We start from the raw sequence: 19,998 nt of genomic DNA, 5'->3' as shown, positions 1-19,998 counted from the left end.
AAGCGGAAAAACATATTTATGCGTTATGAATACAAAAAATGTACTACTAAATATCTGTAGATCTTGCAGCGCCCTTGTAGCCGTTGTTAAAAGTGTCAGGATACATCGCAATAACCCCTTGAAGCGCTCTACTGAACTGCTCGATTTTACAGACACCGTCACGAGGAAGATCCAGTCCGCACTGAGCCATGGACTTCTATGCCTAATTTTCTCCGTTTTTGTCTTTCTATAAGTTAACGAGGCGGATGCACTCAGCTGCCAGCTCAAGAAAGAACTTCTTCCCAGGGTTTGCAAGCTTTCCAGATGAAGAATTGCCAGTCCTCCATTCACCATTCCGAATAGCTTCCGTATTCCGTCGCTCGGCAAGGCGACGCCAGTGGTCCTTGTTACGCTGAATCGGAAAGCAGTCTGCGGGCTGGACTTTGTCGGTGGCGCTAGCATGGAAAAGTCTCACCTTCGTCCGCAGCTCGTGAGCTGTGTCCAGGACGTCTGTAGCGCAATGTCCACTAGCGTTGTCCGTCTAAAGAATCCGTTCAGACGCGAAAAGCCCACCCGGTCCCCAGCACCTTGGGTCGCGCAGCCATTGACACATTAGACGTCCATTGATGAACGCACTCGCCGAAGTCCAGTAGCACACACCAGGCGTCGAATCGGCAAGATGTTGAAGAGGGTAGCTAGAGTTCTTGTTCTTGAATATCAGCGTCGGACACAGTATGCGTGCATCGCTACCCCCTTTCAATAGAACACGCATTTTGATGCCCTCACGACCTATCACACTTAATTCGGATCATCACTGCGTAAATCCACATATTACATGTATATACCTGACACGACACTGCGGTATTTGACGGACTGGGATCCAACGAAGTCCAGCGTCTTGCTATCGTCAGGGTCAATAACGAAGTGGCTCTCGTCTATGTTGTTCAGCTGATCAGGGTGAAGCGTTCCTTCTTCAAACTGGTACCCATGTGCTTCGCTATAGATATATCGATCTGCGCCAATTCTCGACGCTGACCTGCTTCTTGCCCTTGTGTCTCCTGTAGACGATGTTGTAGCGCTCCAAGAAGTCTTGAACGCGACGAGGTGTCAAAAGACTCGTAAATGGCTTGTTCTTGACAATGAAGTGAGAGTTGAAGCGTGGGTGCTCGCTACCCTAAATGAGGACGACGCCCATTTCAGCGACAAGCTGGTTCGAGAGCCTGACACCGGCTCACCGTAGTGTCTGAAACTCTGTCAGTAAAAGTGGTTACAGCCACATCCAGTGCTCCGCTAGTTTGCTGCCCCTCCCATCCAGAGCTATTACGACGAATTGATGCCGGAAACGTTGTCTTCCACTCGCATACTTGAGCTGCTTAGGGTACCCTAGGCTCGTAGCTGTGTCAACACGCTTCTTCCACCAGTCGCGAGCTTTGTTCATGTTCACCCTTCTATCCGAGGAGCGAAACTGCGAAGGAAAGAAGTCGATAGTTCTACCATACAGACCTTTAGAACCTCTGAAAGCTTGATCCAGCTCCATCCAGTCGGTGCACCGTACACGATCGCAGAGAGGAACGGCCGGCTGAATCTTGCGCGGCACTTCTTCTACCATGCCTGTTTTAAAGTGAGAAAACACTTGGAGGCTGCGAATGAAAAGAGCAGTAACAGAATGGCTGGCTGGTGTTGCTGTTGTCAGCATGCCTAATCTTGGTGTATGTTAAATGTGGTGTATGACTAATTACGGTGTATGCACAGTATACTTTCGTATAAGTACGATGCATGACTATTTAAGTCACACGACTAATTAGATTTTTATACTTGTAGAGTCAAGCGCAGGAAGGAAGCCTTGCTCGAGATGATCTCTGTAGCTTGAACACCGTTGACTGCCGGTGGACCGCCCTTAAGTATGATAGACATTTCTGCAGCGAGGAGTATGAACATTAAAGTGTTGTGGATGTAGTTTTAAGCATATATGATGTGTAGGAAGAAAACTCTGCCCGAAGGCTTTATCTTAGCGCTATGCTTGGGCAATGTGTCTGTTAGCCTGACAGTGTCAGGGAGGAAGTAAAATGGTAGAGAGGGGGGAGGGGGGGTGCTGGTAAAGCTAACGCCGACAGTACGGTCTCTCGTAGAGAGGCAAGACATCGGGTTCCTGCTGCTGATCCCCTTCCCAAGGCCATTCGTCTCGACCAAATACCCAGGGTATTTCGAAATCCATCACCTCTGGAGGTGGTAAATTTTGGATTGGCAAAATACCGTGGTGAAATGTCGCGGATTTGCTGAGCTGAAATAAATACCAATAACGTTGATTTTAACCCTTTAAGACCTGAGGTCGTCTTAGAGACCCTGCCAGGGCCTCCAAAAATGTAGCCAATAAGATTAGCGTATTTCGCAATTTCTACCAATGACTTATGGTCATTTACTATAGTGGTATCTTTCTGGTCGAGATAGAGTCCCAAACTGGGACTCTTAGAAAATAAAGAGACAGGGCACGACAGAAGGGACTGGCAAACGTTCTATAAATGTATATATAGCCAATCGTATGCTTACGTAAGAGGCCCCCTGAGGGACTTTAAGGCTTAGGTCCTAAAGGGTTAAAACACCCTAATGGGGTTATCAGCAGTTAGATTTTTTTTCCTTTTGGCGGCGCCAGAATTTGTTTTTATTCAATCACAATGCGGACGTTTGACCACCCCATTCAGCTTTCAGCAGCAGCAAGATCTTTTTTCTGCGGTGCTGTCACGCCACAGTACTAGGCAGCTTACCCTCCGAGAGCTGCACGTCGTCGTCGAAGAAAAGAGCGCTGCGTCATTCCTACGGTATCTTGTTGATGCGGATGCCTCAAGTGAAGACGAGCTGGACCTATCCAACGCACAAGCTTACGAGAACGTGCATGGATATTGGTACAGACCAAGCGTCGAGAGGACCACTGGAAGTCTTTACTATGAGATACGGAGTGTCTGAATACAGATAAATTTTTCGAGCACTACCACCTAGAGAGGGAGGCATTCTTCCGCCTCGTCGACTTGGTACTGGTAAAGAGCGATCCTGTCCTCATATCTAGAGGGAATTGCCCATTTCGTGGGTCTGTTGAGCTTCGCCTCATGGTATTGCTGAAGTGTTCTAAGCATGGATCATTTTTCGGTCTTGGCAAAGGTACTGTCGGAAGTATCTACGTCGTGCAAGTAAGGCGCTGCTGGTATTGGAGAGTAGCACGATTGCATGGCCAGACCAAACGGAATTTACGCAGTGGTCGGCAGTCAAAACACGCTTATTCTTTGAGCTGACGTTGGCGCTTACGATACACGCCAGCGCGCCCCCTCTCCGTTTATGACACACTCTTTGAGCTAGCCCGGTTGTTGCTGCGTGGACGCTGCCTGTATTTTTGCTGGTGCTTGTGAAGTTCCGCGTCGGATGCTAATTAGAGCACTGTCACTTAAATCAGTACTGCCACCAGCTCTGGGACTTTCTCGGAATAAGGGCTATCGCTGTCGCGATCGCTGTATGTGAATCCTTCTTTTAGTAATCAATATTAGCGGATGTGTACGAGGACTGTCGTCCATAACGGACTGCAGCTCGTAAAAACTTGGGCATCTTCGTAGTATTGCGGCTCATAAATCCCTCTCCGAATCCACACCTTGGCCAGTGTTGGCTAACCAGTCAGAAGCCGAACGGGAGCTGGTCTCAAGGCCGAGGATCTTGTTCATCACGTCCTTTGGTGCTCTTACAATGAACACTTCACTGTCTACGATAGCATCCACCATCTCAGTTTCTAGCGTTTGCTTGGTCTCACCACTTTGCCCCTCTCCTCCCCTGTAGTGGTTGTAGTTGTTTCTGTCCGCTAATCACTTAATTATTAAATTTAGGAATTTGGACCATCGTTGTGCCACGAAATTCTCTCCTTAGCAGGCTGCTCTATCAAAGCCAGCCTACGGGCCTTCACAGCAGCATTATAACAGCGTTTTCCGCAGACACTAATGTCAAACGATTCCTTGCCACCGAACGTTGAGAGCATTGTAGCCAAGCAACTGCGATGTCTGCTGTGCTCACATCCGTTATTTCCACACGATAGTAATGACGATTCATCAGTTGTAGCCTTCGCAACGCGACTGCATGCCTTCCACTTGCACGGCGCCATTAAGATCTGCGAGTGTATCTGCGACTGTTCTCCTTGCAGATCGCCGGAAAAAATGTAGCTGCTGCCTGACTTGCGCGACTTTTGATTCTGGATGCTCAAAAATATTTCACCCCTGGAAAAAAGTTAAACTTGCTGCGGCAGAAAAAAAAAACTAACTGCTGCGCATTGACTACCCCTAATAGCCTAAGGTTCGCACAGATAGATCTCCCTTTTTCTTTTTGACTTGAATTTGTATGGATTGGCTATGGCCCGAAATAAGCCCTGGTCGGAAATATCTCCACGTCCGATATGCTTTTTGTCCTGGTACGGAAATTTTGAGTAGAATGCACAATACTTGCCGCTAGCAGTTCCAGAAATCTGATATACTTCCTAAGTTACCGTCGCATTAGATCAGCACGGCACAAGAACTGACGGGGAAATTCATTACTGTACACAGTGTACTACACTCGAGCTTTGCGCTACCTAACGTAGTCGGATACAGTTCTGTACGCGCTCGCACGTCTCATCAATGGCTTTCTGAGCCTCCGGAACCAAGTCACCGTAGATGAGGAAGCCATGTGAAAGCCCTGAGTAAATCTTCAATGTCGACGGTACCTTCAAGAACGAGAGCCGCGTGTAGAAGTCGACGCTGTCGTCCAGAAGCGGATCCAAGTCGCCTACCACGAGCGAAGTCGGCGGGAATTTCTCAAGTAATGAGTCCTCCGCCAATCCAGGCGACACGCACGGATCGTGGATGTTGAGTTTGTACTGGTTCGAGTGGCCGTGAGAAGGGTAGTAGGACGTGAGTGCCAGCTCAAGTATGCCACGTGGCAGCACAGGGTCATTCTGGTGGATGAATCGTGACGGCGATGGCGACAAGTGCAGATTCAGTGCAGGGAACATGAACACGTTCCCACTGGGAAGATCGATGCCGTCTTGGATGCATCGAATGCAAAGCGCAGCCCCAATATTCGCACCTGCAGGCAAGAAGATTGACGTGCGTGAGACGGAAGAAGCAATAGGTGTGTATAATAGCACGATTCGTACCAGCGCTTTCACCGAACAGTGAAATCTTGCCAGGACGGAATCCCAATCCGCCATTAAGCACCCACTTGTACACAGTGTAGCATTGGTTCATGGAGTCCGGATAGTGCGTCTCTGGTGCTAGACCATAATCTGCAAAGGCAAATCATAAGCAGTCAGCAAATAGAAAAAAAGTGTATGTTCTGAGAGGATAAACTTACCGACGTAGACGATAACTGCACCCAGCACGCAGGCCCAGTTTGTTAGATTTAGAAAATCTTTTGCAATAAACCGTCCGAAGAAGCCTCCGCCGTGGATGTAGAGGAGAACAGGACGCGTCGACGGCAGCCCGCACGCAATCATCTTCGTCGTTAATGGTGTGCAAGCGTTCGTCCACGTCCCTGCCTTCACAGATTCCATCGGTCGTGCACTGAAAAAATAAATTCCGATATCAGACTCGTTGCTGCGATTCTTGTTGAGACTGGCGCCATCTGCTGCCAGGAACTGCTCTTCAAACACAGGAATCTTGGGGCACTGCAGACTCGTGATGAATCGTACGAGTCGAGACTCACCGAACACCTGCCAGCCCATGCGAATGACGTCCACATCCGGGTGGTCGATAAGCGTACGAGTTGTGTATCTTGCCGCTTTGGCGTTTCGGATCGCGTAGTATGGAATTGCCATAACAAGCAGCGGCGGGCCCAAGATCTTGAGTAGCAGCTTATTCTGATGCTCTAGAACTCGAGTGGCAAAGGCGCTGGAAGCTGTGAGAACATTCGTGCCGATCTTGAAAGCTGTGAACCCCCATGGCTCCGACGACCGGTCGTAGTACTCAGCAGGCAGCGGCACTCTCTCCACCAAGAGCGTCGTGGCATTCTTTAGATCGTCGTCGATGTCTGCCTCCATCGGGTTATCAATCAGCAGTCGATGGTCTGACGCATTACTGATCGGTCGAGCACGTTGCAGCACATGCTGACAGAGCAAGAAGAGCCTCAGCGCCATAAGGACTCGGGCGTGATGCACTTTGATACGTCGCAAGTTGGAGAATCGATACATGGCTCGGTTCCAGTAGTCTGCAACCACGAGGAGCACAATCCCCCACTTGACCATCTGCCGCGTAGGCATCACTTGCATTAAGAACTGCTTGAACGACGTGCGGATACGGAATCTCTTGTAGAGAAACATGAACGTCAGTACAAGCACCACGGACGTCCTGGACCAGCGGTTCTCGCGATCCGGATTGTATCCAGATTGGAGTTCTTCCAGCACCTGCCGCGTCTCCTCCAATGACTTGGTAGCGTGACGTAAGAGCGACGCCACACCTCCCGATAGGATCGTGTACCTCTCATCAGTCGGAATCAAAGGTATAATATCTTTAAGTGCCGTTTTTGTCCTGAAATCCACAGCTGGACGACTAGCGTAATGCTTAGAAGCCACGACGATCTCCTCCTTGATGAAGGTGTAGAGTACGCGCTCGAAGGAGGCCACGGTTAGTGACAAATGTTGCAGCTCTCGTCCCACTCGACCGTATGCATATTCGCGGATAATTCGACGTAACACCTGAATACAGGATAAGACGGCGGTGCTCGTGCCTAAAAGCGTCTCGTAGCCGCGGATACGCAGCTCTCCTTCTTCCGTCGTCTCCTGGACGTCCACACGCACACAGTGGTCGATGAACCCCATGAGCTGCACAGAGCTCTGGCTGCGTAGGCTGTCGCGGAAGGGGCTGGAGCTGCTCATCGAGTTGAATCTTGCCTTTGAGGCACTGGCACGTCGGTTATTGCCACGTCGAACACGATTGGATTCTGAGACGAGATATTGGCCAATCAAGTAACAGATCACTTCAACTTGCACTCATTTTTGGTGATTACGACGTGGTACAGCTTCGTCACATGTAGTTATTGAGGAAGTAAGCTCAATAAAGTTTTAGATGCAGTTTAATGAAACGGATAACAAAGCTGGAGATGCCCCCACGTCCAACTACGGGCGAGCGGAAGGCGAATGCTAAGGGTCAGCAGCCGCTGCAAGGCAAACTGAGACCGCAGTCAGCTGCACTGCTCCCTGCTGCGCCGGAGTCGCCCTCTCGCAACGTCCCTGGAGCTGTAAACGGAGAACGTGTAGGAGCGACCAGCGAAGAATTGATTCGCGACCTGGAGCACAAAGTGCGAAAGGTTGTCGAGCTCAAGCGAGCCAAGAGCGACAAACTGCGTTTTGAGGTTGTCAAGAAGCGCGAAGAGGTGGAGAAGGCCAAGCTGGTACTGCAGGATCTCATCAAGGATAGTGAAGCGCTGGGACTGCACTATAATCCTGGCAACAATCAGAGCGAAGAAGGAGGACGCAACGACAAAATTGTGGAGGAACCCAACCGCCTGCAACCCATCGCATCCATCTCGAGACGACCCGTGTACTCGAAACACACGAAGATTAACGAGCTGGAAACCAAGTTAGAGAAACGAGCTCAAGCTTCTCATGAGGTACAACGCAGTTCGATGGTGCTGGAGCATATTAAGAAGCGGCTGTTGAATGAGCGCATTGAAGTGGCGCAAGAGACGAACGAACTCAAAGCTCGATTTGCAGATCTGAATCACCAGACGCAAGAGCTGCAGAAGAAAGAAATCAACGCGAGTGAGGCTGTGAGTCAGATTCAGACGCGACTCGTGGAGCAGAAGGCGGAGATGGCAGTGAATCTGCGCAAGTACAAACGTGAAGTTGAGATGCGCCAGAAATGGGCACGCGAGAAGGCAAAATTTGAGAAATACTACAATGATCAAATGCAAACTCTGATCGGTCAGAATGGGAGCTCTGACGGGTTACCAAGTGTAAAAATGGGCTCTCCAAACACCCGTCGTCGCTCTCGATCCCGTGCGTTTTAGTCATTTATTCACCGATCTCTTTTGGAAATAGCTTACAGACTCGTGATGGTGTAGGTTCACCTAACAAAATGCGCAACGTCAACATGACCCCATCGGATGAAATTGACCCGCAAGAGGAGTATCGCCAGGCATTTCTACGGATGGGATTTGGTCATTTCAGTGAAGGTGTAGACCCGGAAGAAATTATTCGAACGTGGCTTTCCCATGAGGAAATCATGAAGGAACTGGACGCCAAACACGACGAAGACATGGAGCGCATTGCCGTTTTGCGCGACCAGCTCGTAAGCTTTTTTTTTGTGATCTGTTGGTTGTATACTGTTTTTTTCTTTTTAACACATTCGCGTTCCAGGCGAAATCAAGGGATATTGCAAACGAGAAGGTCCCGCTGTCTAAGCGTGGCACTTCGCAGCGACTTGAGGTTAAGGAGATCGAAATCTCCAGTGTGGAGCGAGCGCTCGCTACCGTCGTGGATCAGTTCATGTTTGTCGATCAAAGTGTCCGCCCCCTAAAGGTTGTCTACTGTTTGCCTGCAAGAAACATCATGTCACAAGATGACGTTGTGATCTCCTGGTTTAGATCGGACTGCAGCAAATACTGCAAAACGTCACAAACGACACCGTGAATGTTGACGACATGGCAGGAATCGAGAATGCGCTCATGGGCTCAATTGAAGAAATGATGAAGCTCGTGCGTGAGACTCGACACGATTCCGACAACCCATCGAACCGGTCACCCGCCGACGAGGTTTCAACTTCAGGCGAGGTTACCGCAGTCGGCGAACAGGCCGAACCCACCAACGCGTCGAAGGCAATAGCAGAATTGGGGGTGGTATCTGCTGAGCATTTCACTTCACCGTTTAACATCCGTATCCCACCAAAACCCAAGGAGCCGTATTATGTTCTTGGCGTAAATACTGTGCCACCACAAGTGAAAGCTGATGACGGCAAAGGTAAAGATTGCAATCTTTTTGTTGTACTGGTGATGTTACCCTGTCTAATACTGCAATTTTTTAAAGAGCCAGAAGATTTGGTCGATTTGGACTTCGACGTCATGGACCGATCGACGGTGAAGCGCATTTCATCTCTGCTAGTCTGTACGAGTACAGGAAAGAAAGGCAAAGACGCTGAGCGAAACAGTCGAACAAAGTACTAACGGGTTTTACCAAGGGGGCTAGTCTTTGAGTGAGGACTTCTAATCTCTGCGTCGACTTCCGAAGCTTCCGTCGTGTGGATCAATGCAAAAAAAAATTCTTCTTTCAGATAAGAATTACCTTTCGCCTGCTCGCCATTCTTTTAATGAAAAGTGGCCTTTGTGGTCAAGTCACAAGCACGAGCATTAGTTTTAGAAACCTGGTCTATTAGAGTAGACCAGCTTTTCACATGTCAGTTGATACAGGGCTTCTTTACTTGATAGCAAATTTCAACATTGGAAGCGGGCTTTTTTTCATGCGGGGTTTGTAAATGGTAAAAAAAGCTAAGCAGAACAAATAAAAATACTTTGCACGTCTATTTATTTTGTTTCTTTACTGATGACTCACGATACTTATGATGAGGTTGTATAGAACCGAGCATATTGCTCGCAGTAAGCTCTTTGACACGTGGAACCACAGAACGACTTGCCAGTCTGCTCATCGTGTACTAAATCCTCCAGTTGCATGACACGATAGCATTGCCAGCAGCTTTGTCGTTCGCCTGGAGCGCAGCCACTCTCAGTCTGTTCCACTGGAGCCACAGAGCGCTCCCCAGCAGATACCGTAACATCGCCTCCGTTTCTCCATTCCACCACGGCTTCTTGGAACGACTTCTGTGCTTCCTCTTCGCTATACGTGCCTTCCAGTAAAGCACCCCCACCCTTGTGATCTTCTTCCGTTCCAGTACTAAACATGGGATTCACCCACTCTTCCTCCTCTTGGTTCGAATTGGCTTCTAGCGTTAGCTGCTTTGAGTCGCTCTCCCTCCATTCTAGAAGCGCCTTCATAAACGAAGCGTGGCTCTCATCCTCATCGAAATCTCCATCAGCCAGGTTGACTGGAACTTGCCCATCCCCGCTACCAACAGCGTTCTCTGAAAGTGGAGCTACATGCGACCAATGCGTCTTCGCGGCGAGTTTGCTAGATGGTGATGACATTTCAAGACCGAGTTGAGGATCACGAAGCTTCGGGTCGATGATTTCCGCTGCCTGAGTGCCGTTCTGTTTGATCCGCTGGGCACGGATCTGTTCCATCTCAGCCAGCAATCGATTACGAGCCGACAGCTTAAAGACGCCAAGTTTCTCGTATCCTGCAGGTGACAAGTTCAGAAGCATTTTTCCTGTAACTTGGTGGAATTCAAACCCTATCTGAAATTCTATTAGCCCAATTGCTGTAAGCCACTCGAGCACTTGAGGCACCGTCCACTGCTCCACCGTGGCAGGTGAAAGAATAACAAGTTTCGATCGCGACGAGCACTTTTTTACGTTTCCTTTCTTGGTTCCAGCATCTGCACTCTCATTTTTCTTGACCGTCTTCTTATCCTGAACATCACGCGCGTATTGCCTCACACTACCGCGATCTTCCCGAGCACTACGCCACCGATTCCCTGCGTGTTTAAGAGGAAGGTCTGCGTCTCGTTTCTTCTTCTCTTCCAGCATCGTCACTCGGAGTTGACGCAATCTCGTCTCCATGGCTTGAGCATCCTCTTCCAGCCGATCGGAGGCCTTGGCAGACTTGCTTCGCAACGTCTTGGGCCTCCCAAAGACACCATTGATCCCCTCTTTGGCCATATCTTCCGGAAGAGCCGCTTGAGGCGAAACGACAGAATACAAGTCGACTAGGAATGCAGGCACTTTGGGCTAGAAAAAGCAGCCCCTGCACGATCAGATCGTTAAGATGACCGCTATTTTTGTGAAACTGGACCATGTACCGCTTTGTGCAAGGTCCTGCATCCTATCATTGCAACAATCGCCGTTCCAGTGCAATGCTCCGATCTCCAAAAAGCCCTGAACGTGCCGACAAGAAGAAGAACTCGACCACCCCACCAAACCCTTGGCAAAGCCCAGTGGTGTTGCCACTTTCGAGATGCTTGTCAACCCCCGTTCAGAACGGGAAACCAGTGCAGCAAAGTGCTTTGTCCCCACCAGCCTCTCAACGTCGGGAGCGACCAGGAGAACGCTCCGGTAGTGGGCTGTTTGAACGCTCAAACCCGTTTGATACGGACTTTGGAGAGAAGGAGCTGATCGCTCAAGGAGGTTTTGGCAAAGTGTACAAGTGCAAGTCGAGCATTGACGGACACTGGTATGCTGTGAAACTCGAACAGTTCTGGTTCAAACCGGAGACGTATTTCAATCCGGCCGAAGTGCGCGACGTCATGATGAACGAGGCTGTCGTGTTGGCAGGTCTGGATCACGAAAATGTCTGCCGCTACTACAACACATGGGTCCTTGGCTCGCTCATTCCGGCGGTAAATAAAGGACAAGAGGTCGAACAACCGGAAAGTCCCTGCTACACTCCTACGCACACCCTCACGAGACGAACTAGTAGTCCAGCCGGGTCGTCTCGATTAAGCTTCATTTCTATAAGTGAGTCGGTAGATATGAACGATGACGTCGAGATGGGCTCGTCCAATTACTCGGATGCGTTCTCGTACGACCCCGAGGACGACAATGTGGCTAGTTTTACCGATCTGGGCTTTGAAATGGAAGAGACCAAAGAAGATGAACGCAACATTAGCCCTCGAATATCGCTAGCTCGATCGCAACGTCTCGCTGCGGGAAGGACCAGCCCTCAACGTATCAATGAAGACGGCGATGAGTCTTTCAACCGACACTCAAAAAGCATGGAACGTCCTCGTAAGCTGTGGGACTCGTCCACGTCCAACGGAGGGGCTTTTATCACTCAGATCGATGTGTACATTCAAATGGCTCTCTACGAAGGCAAGTCACTGCGGGAGTGGATAGATCAACGCAAGTCTGGAGACATCGATGTCTCCAAAAACATGCACATCTTCCGTCAGATCGTCCATGGTCTGAAATACGTCCACTTTAAAGGGCTAGTGCATCGAGACATCAAACCAGCCAACATTTTCCTCACACGGGAGTTCTGTGTCAAGATCGGAGACTTCGGACTGTCCAAAAACACTCTTCAGGCCAGTTTGAATCTCCATCCGTCTCGGTATCTTCACGAGAGGGGAGGCGACAGCTTTGACTCCATGTCGTGCAACAGCACCGATGAGGAGATGGAAGAGCTCTCGGAGCTATCAGTGGGTGTCGGCACGCCTCTCTACAGCAGTCCGGAGCAGACCCACGGTCTCCAAACGTGTGTCGCTCCTAGCGACGTCTACAGCCTTGGCGTTCTCCTGTGCGAGCTCTTTTGCACCTTCACGACGCAGATGGAGCGTTATGTGGTGCTCAGTAACCTTCGTAGAGGTCAATTGCCACCGTCGCTTGTGGACGATCACCCGCAGATCGCCGAGCTCATTTGCGCCATGGTCCAAGAAGAGCCGCAACTGCGTCCAACCTGCGCTGAAATCCTCGATTGCGGCATCTTCGAGCACCAGAAACTGCACTTCCATCTCCGCAATCCTTGTGTTGGCGTGAGTCCTTTAGCTCGAGCGCTGCTGGCTCATGGCAATTGCAGCTCAACAGTCTTGAACTTACTCCGCTCGATCGTGCGACTAGAAGAAGAGGAGGAAGCGTTCCTTCTTCAGCTCGAGACGACGGACACACATAATTTGCGGGACACAGGCGACAACTTGCGTCCAGCTGAAACGATAGCGGAGGATCCAACGACGGCACTGCGGGCGTCTCCCAGTGTAAAGCTCTTTCCAAACGGAGCTCTGACGGGGAAGACGATCCATGAATTGAAGCGACTGAGTCAGGAACGACGCCGGCTTTTGGACAGTGCTCTTCATGAACTCCAGCAATCCTGATGTCCTGTATAATTGGTATTTTGCATTCGCAGCACAATGTAGTCATGCTCGGTAAGAAAAAAAACTAATTATTCCTCAGCTAGCCGCAGTATCATTAAAAGTTGTGAAGATGCCACCATGAGTATCGTTACGATGACTCGCAGAGCTACGATCGTCACAAGTACGCAAACGAACGCAACTAATCCTCCGTTGTTCTCGGGTAAAACTTCATTCACGTTCTGCCTTAACAACAATCAAACGACTCGTATCAGCGCCCTCATTTCAGCCCCAGCATCCCCTAGCGTAGAAGCACTTACTCAAGCATTCGAGCGTTGTTCAGCGCGTTCGATCACCTCCTTTGATGCCTCATTTCCGGCCCTCGTCAGAGTGTATTGTACCCCCGACGACGACGACGTAGCAAGAAGACCAAAATGATTGCCGCCAGGAAGGCACAACCCACCACAATACCCACAATTCCGGTGACTGAAAATATGGATTTCTTCTTCTTCTCAGCAGGTGTGTTGCCTCCCGCAGCCCCCTTTTCAGCCTCTTCTTCACTCCCAGATTTTCCAGAAGCGTTCGCACCTACACCCGTTTCTTTCTTCCCGCCTTCAGGCGTGGCAGCAGGCTGAGCCACCACCTTCACGTGGAATTCCTGCCCCACAGGCACATCAAATCGAGAAAGCACTAGCATTTCGGATTGCGCGAAGTATTCCGCCTTGACTGCGAGCTCCCGAGGAGAACCTTCACCACTAGACGACAAGAGCGTCGCATTCATCGACGAGTTCGCTGCAAAACCCTCTCCACGTACACCATACACACGAACCTCCTTGAGGTCTGCTTGCATCTCTGGCCCAGCATATCCATGAAACTTGATGGAGTTCTTGAAGTCAACGGTATCACTCGAATTTTGCAGTACACCGAAGTGCATCAGCGAGTAGCGATGATCTTCCACTGCTGAAAGTGAGTCTCCGTCGTCCACGTACAACTCTCCATAGGCCGATGGAGTCTTCTGCGACGTGTCCAACGCTACTAGAAGCGTAAGCGCCCCACGACGAGACCGAGCCGTAGTCGTCAGCGATTGTTGCGTCGGGATGATGTACCCTCCACGAAGATGAACTTGGAGCTTGGGAAGAGGAGTCAACAGGCTGACACGTCGATTGTCTCCAGCGGCATCCAGCGCCAACTTTCCATTGTGAGCATCGTACCATTTGGCATCAGGGAAGTACACCTCTGCAGAGATTGCTCCTTCATGTACAACAGGCGAGACCATCAGCGCCGGCCCGAGAAGATACTGGTGTTCAATATCTCGAGCGTTCTTGTCACCTGGGAACTCGAACGAAAGGGGTCGAACGACAGGACTGCCCGAGCGATGCGCCTCGTAGAAGAGCGTGTACATGTACGGCAGATATCGATACCGTCGCAGCAAAGTCGATCGCAAGATATTCAGAGCGTCGGCGTCGAAGTCCACAGGCGTTTGCTTGCCTCCGTCACTTTCTGCGTGATTGCGAAGCAGTGGCAGGAACGAAGCTGCTTGATGCCAACGGACACAAAGCTCCGTCGAAGAGCGCCCGCGAGATCCACAGACGTTGGGGCCTGTAAGTGGAATACCGAGAAGATTCATCTGCAAAGTCCCAGAGATCGACAAGCGAAGTTGCTCCCACGAAGCTTCTGCGTCGTCGCCCACCCAGTGACCAGCATATCGACCAGTCCCAGAGAACGTTGAGCGAGACAGTAGCACACTCCGTTTCTTGACAATGGAGCTCAGTGCATCGTGTGTGGCTCGAGCCTGTGCGTGGCCGTACAAGGAATGGAGATTGTAGTGTAGTGACGAATGGTGCAGTGCAGCCATCGGTAGAGTACCCGAGTTCAGATTGCCGTGACCTCCACTATTCGGCTCGCTTTGGCCCGGAGCGAAAGGCTGGCGATACGGATCAAACGGAAAATTCACGTCGTTCGTGCGGATGAAGCCTCCGTCGCCCGGTACAGCAACTTGCTCCAACTCTACCATCTTCTCGTCACTAGACGATTCGGCCGAGTGGCACTCTTGGCAAATATGAGAGCAGATATCGTCTTTGGCTGCTAGAGCGCAGTCGCACGTGCTGCTGGGTTCGTTCATGTCGAGCCACAAACCATCGAAAGGCATCACGTACTTGTGGAATTTGGCGAGCTGTTCGTGCCAAAACTGTGGAGCTTTAGGGTGGAAAAAGTCAACGAACACGGCCCAACCAGACCGGAAAGCCTTCTGCGCGTAGCGCTCTCCGTTCACTCCTTTCACGAAAATGTCCAGCTCTTCGCCCCGCGCTACTGGATCCCAATCTCTTTTACCACCCTCACTGTGATCACCACGGCCACTCTCAGCACTTTGATCGCCCTCTTCACTCTGCTCACTTGTGCTATCGCCAGCACTCGCATCGTCATCATCGCTGTGGATATCCTCGTCATGTGCCTTGCTGTCGCCATGGCCTCCAGCGCCTTCGTCGTCTTCGTCGTCTTCGCTGACGTTACGTGCGCTCATCAAAGCGTTGTACTTTGCCATCTTCCTGCTCTTGCTCGCGATCTCACTTGACGTTTCTTGCATCGTGATGGCCGGAACTTGGACGCATACAAAATACTGCGAGTGGAAGTGCAAGTCATCAATGAACGCCTGCATGTCACCATGCGAGAACTTCGTCTCATCCAAGGATAATGCTCGCCCATTATCCGCCATATACTCAAAGTCTTGCCAGTACGCGTCCATGGGGACGCCAGCCATACGGAGCTGTGTGACGACCTTCATTGCTTCATCAGCTGACGTTGCCTCTCCACGACGACCGACATGATAGCCCAAAGCCCAATACGGAGGCATCGCTGGACGACCCACGATATCCGTGTACTGCTCAATTACTTTATGCGGTGTTGGACCAGAGAACACAAATATGTCAAAAATTCCACCCGTCAGTCGGTATGTCAGTGCATCACGACGTGCCAGCACCTCCATTGCGTTCGAAGAAAGCACGAATATTCCGTGTGCATTGCCAGACTTGCCATCCTCCAATTGAAGAACGAACGGGTGGACCCCATACAAATTGTCTCCACCACTACGAGAATGAACAGGAGCGGAAGCATTCGGCGCACGTGAGAACATTGGATAGAGATCCCCATTTCCATCCGCTCGAAGTCGCGCCGACCCCAGTCGTTCTCCGAGTCCATAGAGAATAGGCTGGTCGTCTTCCTCACTTGCTGACAACTGCGTCGAGATTTCGAGAAATTGGTTCTCAAACACTAGACCACTGAAGCTTTCACCTCCCTCTGCTCTCTTAACTGGCGGAGTGGAGTTAAACAACACTTCTCCAGAGTCTCGACGAGTTACAGCCACTCCAAATGGCCACGGAGTAAAGTGAACCTTGTACTCATCCTCCTTGCCAGTCTCCCCCTCTTTGTCTGCGTGACGTCGCACTGGCAGATCTGGTACTTCATATCTCGGGAAGGCTGGATCGGTGATACGAATCCTCACTTGACTCGACGATTCCCGGACGACATTCAGCTCCAGCAGTGGCACGTCGTTCCCAAACGGTCCACGTCCTCCATGACGCAGGGCGAGTGTTCCGCGCCAGCCATGGCTAGTCTCATCCAGTGTAAGAAGCTCATATCCGTCACTCGTAAGCTGGAAACAGTCTCCATCGTCAAAGCAACAGCCTGCAGACTCACAGACCTCAGCATCTTCCAGCAGGCTAGAGGAAGCAAATCTCGGGTTTCGACACGCCAGACGTGCCGGTTTGGCTACACTTTTGCACTTTCCTTCACTCGGGGGCTCATCGACTGCAAACGCACAGGGTATACCTCCATTCTCTAAGCTCTTCCAGCAACAACCTTGAGCCAGACACAACTCCTCCGTCGGGCCCGGAAAATTAGCCCGTGGCGGGTAGCAGTCCACACGCTGCGTCGGCTCCTTCGCACACTTCACAGCAGATGTAGCGACTGCAGCGGACAACAAGTTCACCGCATTGCTGTGGCCACGTCCAACGCCGAGACAGACCGACATGACTAGAAGTTGAAGTTTGACCATCACTCTCGTCGTCCCCTCGAGGACTTGACACAAATGAGTCCGCGCTCGAAGCCTCCAATTGTGTTGTGGCGGCGAGAAGGTCTCGTCTGAAGCTTAAGTTTGCCGCCATGGTAGCTGCCACTGTGACGCCGGGTCTCAGGCTCCTCATTCTCCACCTTTTACGGCTTCAAGTCCCAACTGGCGCATCGAAGCGACGACTTATGGCATACCGGTTGTTTTGCACGTACTCAATATGCTAGATAATAGGATTATAGGGTGGTACACCTTATCTTCATTATCTTGAAGTTTGTATGCATTTCGATTAAGGATTCGCGTGCAACGTAACAACAAAGGAGGAAGAGCGAGCATGGAGCCGCCGAGCCTGTTGCCGCATGTGGACGAGCTCGTGATGGAATATCTGCTGTTCCGGGGTTTTACTAAGGTGATGAAAGCTCTTCCCCTGTTTTTGGCGTCTCCAGCCGCCCAGTATCCGCGGAGCTATTAACCGAAACGCGTTTGTGTCAGAGCTTTCAAGTGTTCAGCGCCGAACGCAAGCGCGACCGCTCCCGGGGCTTTGACGTAGAGCAGATCATCTCACAGCTGCTGGTAGCTGTGCAAACGTACGTGATGTTCACGCTGGAACGAGAGCTGTAGAGGCGCTAGAAACCGAGATGTCGAATATTTTCTTACCTGTGCTATGTATGCAGTTATCAGATAGAAACAGTGCTGGAGACGTGGAAGTTCTTCACTGCCAGATTCTTCAACCATCTAGACGCTTCCTACGCCTCCGTACGGCGCTCGAGCACCAATTTCCTGCGTAAAAACGAAGTGTTTAACGATTTTCTGCTGTTTAAAACCTCTACAGACACTGCACCAGCTAGAGACGTCACTGCTGAGACTTTACGTGGTCAACGCAGTCAAATCTGGACACCGAGAGAAGGCAGCAGAGTTTTTCCAGCTCCACGCGGACAAGTTAAACGCCTCAGCGGCTGCTCAAGGGGCTGGGACGGACTCGTGGAGTCGCTGGTTCATCTTGCCGTACATCGAACGCCCCGAAAGCGACGCATACTTTCAGGTTTTCTTCAGCCAGGCCTGGCTCGAGGCTTTCGTGACGTCGTTCCGCAACTTCCTGTCGCTGGTGTTCCGGAGTTTGCCGTTGCCGAAGCTTCTGGCCTTTCAATTGGCTCGACTGGAGGAGCCGACACTGAAAGTGAGACTGAAGGTGAGTCAGTCCGAAGCGACGAGGCTGAGACTGTACAACAGCGAAGCGACGGCGAAGATCAACAAGTTGGAGGAGGCAGGACGACAACTGCACTCGATCCTTCGCCTGATGGTGCAGCACAACCTCATGGAGCATTTCTCGGCGTCTACTCCTAGTTACGTGGACGTGTCGAGTGACCGGAACAAGAACAGAAGTCGCAGTCGCAGCTACGGCGCCGTGACAGCGAGTATCGGGCTGTCACTCAAGCAGATGAAGGAGATTGGGGAGCTCTTTGGGATCAGCAGTGACCAGAGCCCGCATGTGGATCCTGCTTCTGCCGTGGACCCGCGAGATATGCCGAGAGTAGCAGAAGTTTATCTCCCTGTTGATGAGTTGAGTGATGACGAGGAACTGGGCGGAGATGAGGAGGAGGATGAAGTGGAGGAAGACTCGGTGGGTGCGCGAGTGGATGGTGGAGCTTGTAGTGACCCTGCGTCCCCCGCGTTCTGTCCTTTCCCTGCAGATTCAAGTCCTCAGGCGGAGGGAGAGCTGGCAAAGTCCAGTTTGACACCAATACAACCCCCGTCTTGGTCTTCTGGAGCGTCAAAAATCAAGAATCCAGGCGAGATTCAGGCCTCTCTGATCCGTGAATTCAACATGCTCAACGACTGGGAACCCACAAAGTCTGCGATGACTGCAAGGAGCCGCTTCTCTTCGGACGGACAGTTTCTTGCCATCGCCAAACTGGGCAACAACCACATCGACATTTGGTCTGCGAACCCGGTAGCGCTGTCCCCGTCGTCTACGATTACGCTCCCGTCAAGGCTGATAAGTCTGAACTGGCTTGGCCCAGGCCCCAGCAAACAGGTGCGTGGTGTTCAGTCTTGTGCCTGCAGTATTACGAAGTCTGACGCTTGTACGTGTGCCGTGTAGCTCCTCGCCTGTACACTGGACAACGGAGAGACGATTTTGTGGGATTCCGACGGTCAGGAAGTCGCCACGTGTCCTCCGACCGAAGAAAACTTGCAGATACAGCAGCTCATGTGTGCTCGAGAAGCGCCGATTGCTGCCTGTCTGTTCACTAGTCGGGACGAAGAGGACAACGCGCTTCAACAGATCCTAGTCCTGCATGGGGGCATGGAGGAGCCAATGCAGTATTACTTTCCAATGGAAGACAAACAGTTGACCTGCTTAGCGTGGAGCAATGTGGGGAACGTGCTGATTACTGGGAGTCGAACGGGCGATATCGAGTTCATCGACGTGATTCGTCCAGAGCGGATACACCGATGCAATCTCGTCTCCTGCAGCGGCTCGGCACGCATCGATGGCGGTAGCTTGGCGGCGATTTGTTTATCTCCAGACGGACAATCGATGCTGAGTGTGCATGAGAATGGGACTGTGGTGATGGAGTGGTCTGTCGCGTTGATTCTGATTGCTGTGGCGTCTCCAAGCGATGCAGCTAGCGACGTTAGAGGAAGCGTAATAGACGTCAAGCCGACCCTGACACGTACGTACAAGATGGACAGGCCGTTGGCGTCCACCGACGTGGATGTAGACACTACGATCCGCTTCCTCGGAGCTGCCGACTACTTTGTGGTGGCCGATGCTACTACTCTCCACATCTTTAAGGTACGAACGAGACTCAACCTCTTTGTCTCCCGTAGACTTGCCTTACATATCATCTTCTTGTGTGATACACAGCATGGTGAGAAGCGTGCTATCTCGACTTTCATCCCGAATCAAACCACCGTGGCAGATCTGGACTGGCATCCGAAGCTGGCGGTGTGTTGCTCAGCTAATCAGGATGGAGCCATTTCGCTGTGGAGTATGAAGGCAAAATAAAGAATGAAGATCGTCCAAGAGTACGTCAAATGTGTCCACTGGTCCAAAATAAAACC

General features: G+C 51.1%; 6 protein-coding genes across 6 annotated transcripts; 3 read left to right on the top strand and 3 right to left on the bottom strand.

Annotated features, from left to right (window-relative positions):
• Nucleotides 1-4,576: 4,576 nt before the first annotated feature.
• Nucleotides 4,577-6,856, bottom strand: PITG_10850 (hormone-sensitive lipase, putative; the record flags this gene model as incomplete). The annotated part of the gene is made up of 3 exons (XM_002901620.1): nucleotides 4,577-5,070; nucleotides 5,141-5,269; nucleotides 5,338-6,856. The coding sequence occupies 3 exons, from the start codon at nucleotides 6,854-6,856 to the stop codon at nucleotides 4,577-4,579; spliced, it is 2,142 nt and encodes a 713-aa protein (XP_002901666.1).
• A 224-nt stretch (nucleotides 6,857-7,080) lies between these two features.
• On the top strand, nucleotides 7,081-9,141 carry PITG_10849 (uncharacterized protein; the record flags this gene model as incomplete). Its single annotated transcript, XM_002901619.1, has 5 exons — nucleotides 7,081-7,903; nucleotides 8,044-8,270; nucleotides 8,339-8,500; nucleotides 8,566-8,895; nucleotides 9,007-9,141. 5 exons carry the CDS (start codon nucleotides 7,081-7,083, stop codon nucleotides 9,139-9,141), a joined length of 1,677 nt encoding a protein of 558 aa, XP_002901665.1.
• Nucleotides 9,142-9,531: 390 nt separating this feature from the next.
• PITG_10848 (uncharacterized protein) lies at nucleotides 9,532-10,749 on the bottom strand (the record flags this gene model as incomplete). The annotated part of the gene is made up of 3 exons (XM_002901618.1): nucleotides 9,532-9,696; nucleotides 9,775-10,434; nucleotides 10,489-10,749. The coding sequence occupies 3 exons, from the start codon at nucleotides 10,747-10,749 to the stop codon at nucleotides 9,532-9,534; spliced, it is 1,086 nt and encodes a 361-aa protein (XP_002901664.1).
• Nucleotides 10,750-10,943: 194 nt separating this feature from the next.
• PITG_10847 (eukaryotic translation initiation factor 2-alpha kinase, putative) lies at nucleotides 10,944-12,893 on the top strand (the record flags this gene model as incomplete). The annotated part of the gene is made up of 1 exon (XM_002901617.1): nucleotides 10,944-12,893. One exon carries the CDS (start codon nucleotides 10,944-10,946, stop codon nucleotides 12,891-12,893), a length of 1,950 nt encoding a protein of 649 aa, XP_002901663.1.
• Nucleotides 12,894-13,254: 361 nt separating this feature from the next.
• On the bottom strand, nucleotides 13,255-16,920 carry PITG_10846 (lysosomal alpha-glucosidase, putative; the record flags this gene model as incomplete). The annotated part of the gene is made up of 2 exons (XM_002901616.1): nucleotides 13,255-15,226; nucleotides 15,443-16,920. 2 exons carry the CDS (start codon nucleotides 16,918-16,920, stop codon nucleotides 13,255-13,257), a joined length of 3,450 nt encoding a protein of 1,149 aa, XP_002901662.1.
• A 346-nt stretch (nucleotides 16,921-17,266) lies between these two features.
• Nucleotides 17,267-19,942, top strand: PITG_10845 (uncharacterized protein; the record flags this gene model as incomplete). The annotated part of the gene is made up of 7 exons (XM_002901615.1): nucleotides 17,267-17,341; nucleotides 17,425-17,519; nucleotides 17,607-17,688; nucleotides 17,765-18,584; nucleotides 18,723-18,967; nucleotides 19,034-19,729; nucleotides 19,802-19,942. 7 exons carry the CDS (start codon nucleotides 17,267-17,269, stop codon nucleotides 19,940-19,942), a joined length of 2,154 nt encoding a protein of 717 aa, XP_002901661.1.
• Nucleotides 19,943-19,998: the final 56 nt, after the last annotated feature.

Source organism: Phytophthora infestans, genomic scaffold (genome assembly GCF_000142945.1).
Source record: "Phytophthora infestans T30-4 supercont1.20 genomic scaffold, whole genome shotgun sequence".
NCBI classification, from domain to species: Eukaryota; Oomycota; class Peronosporomycetes; order Peronosporales; family Peronosporaceae; genus Phytophthora; species Phytophthora infestans.
Note: the sequence above shows the minus strand (reverse complement) of the source record. Positions and strands in the feature narration are given on the sequence as shown.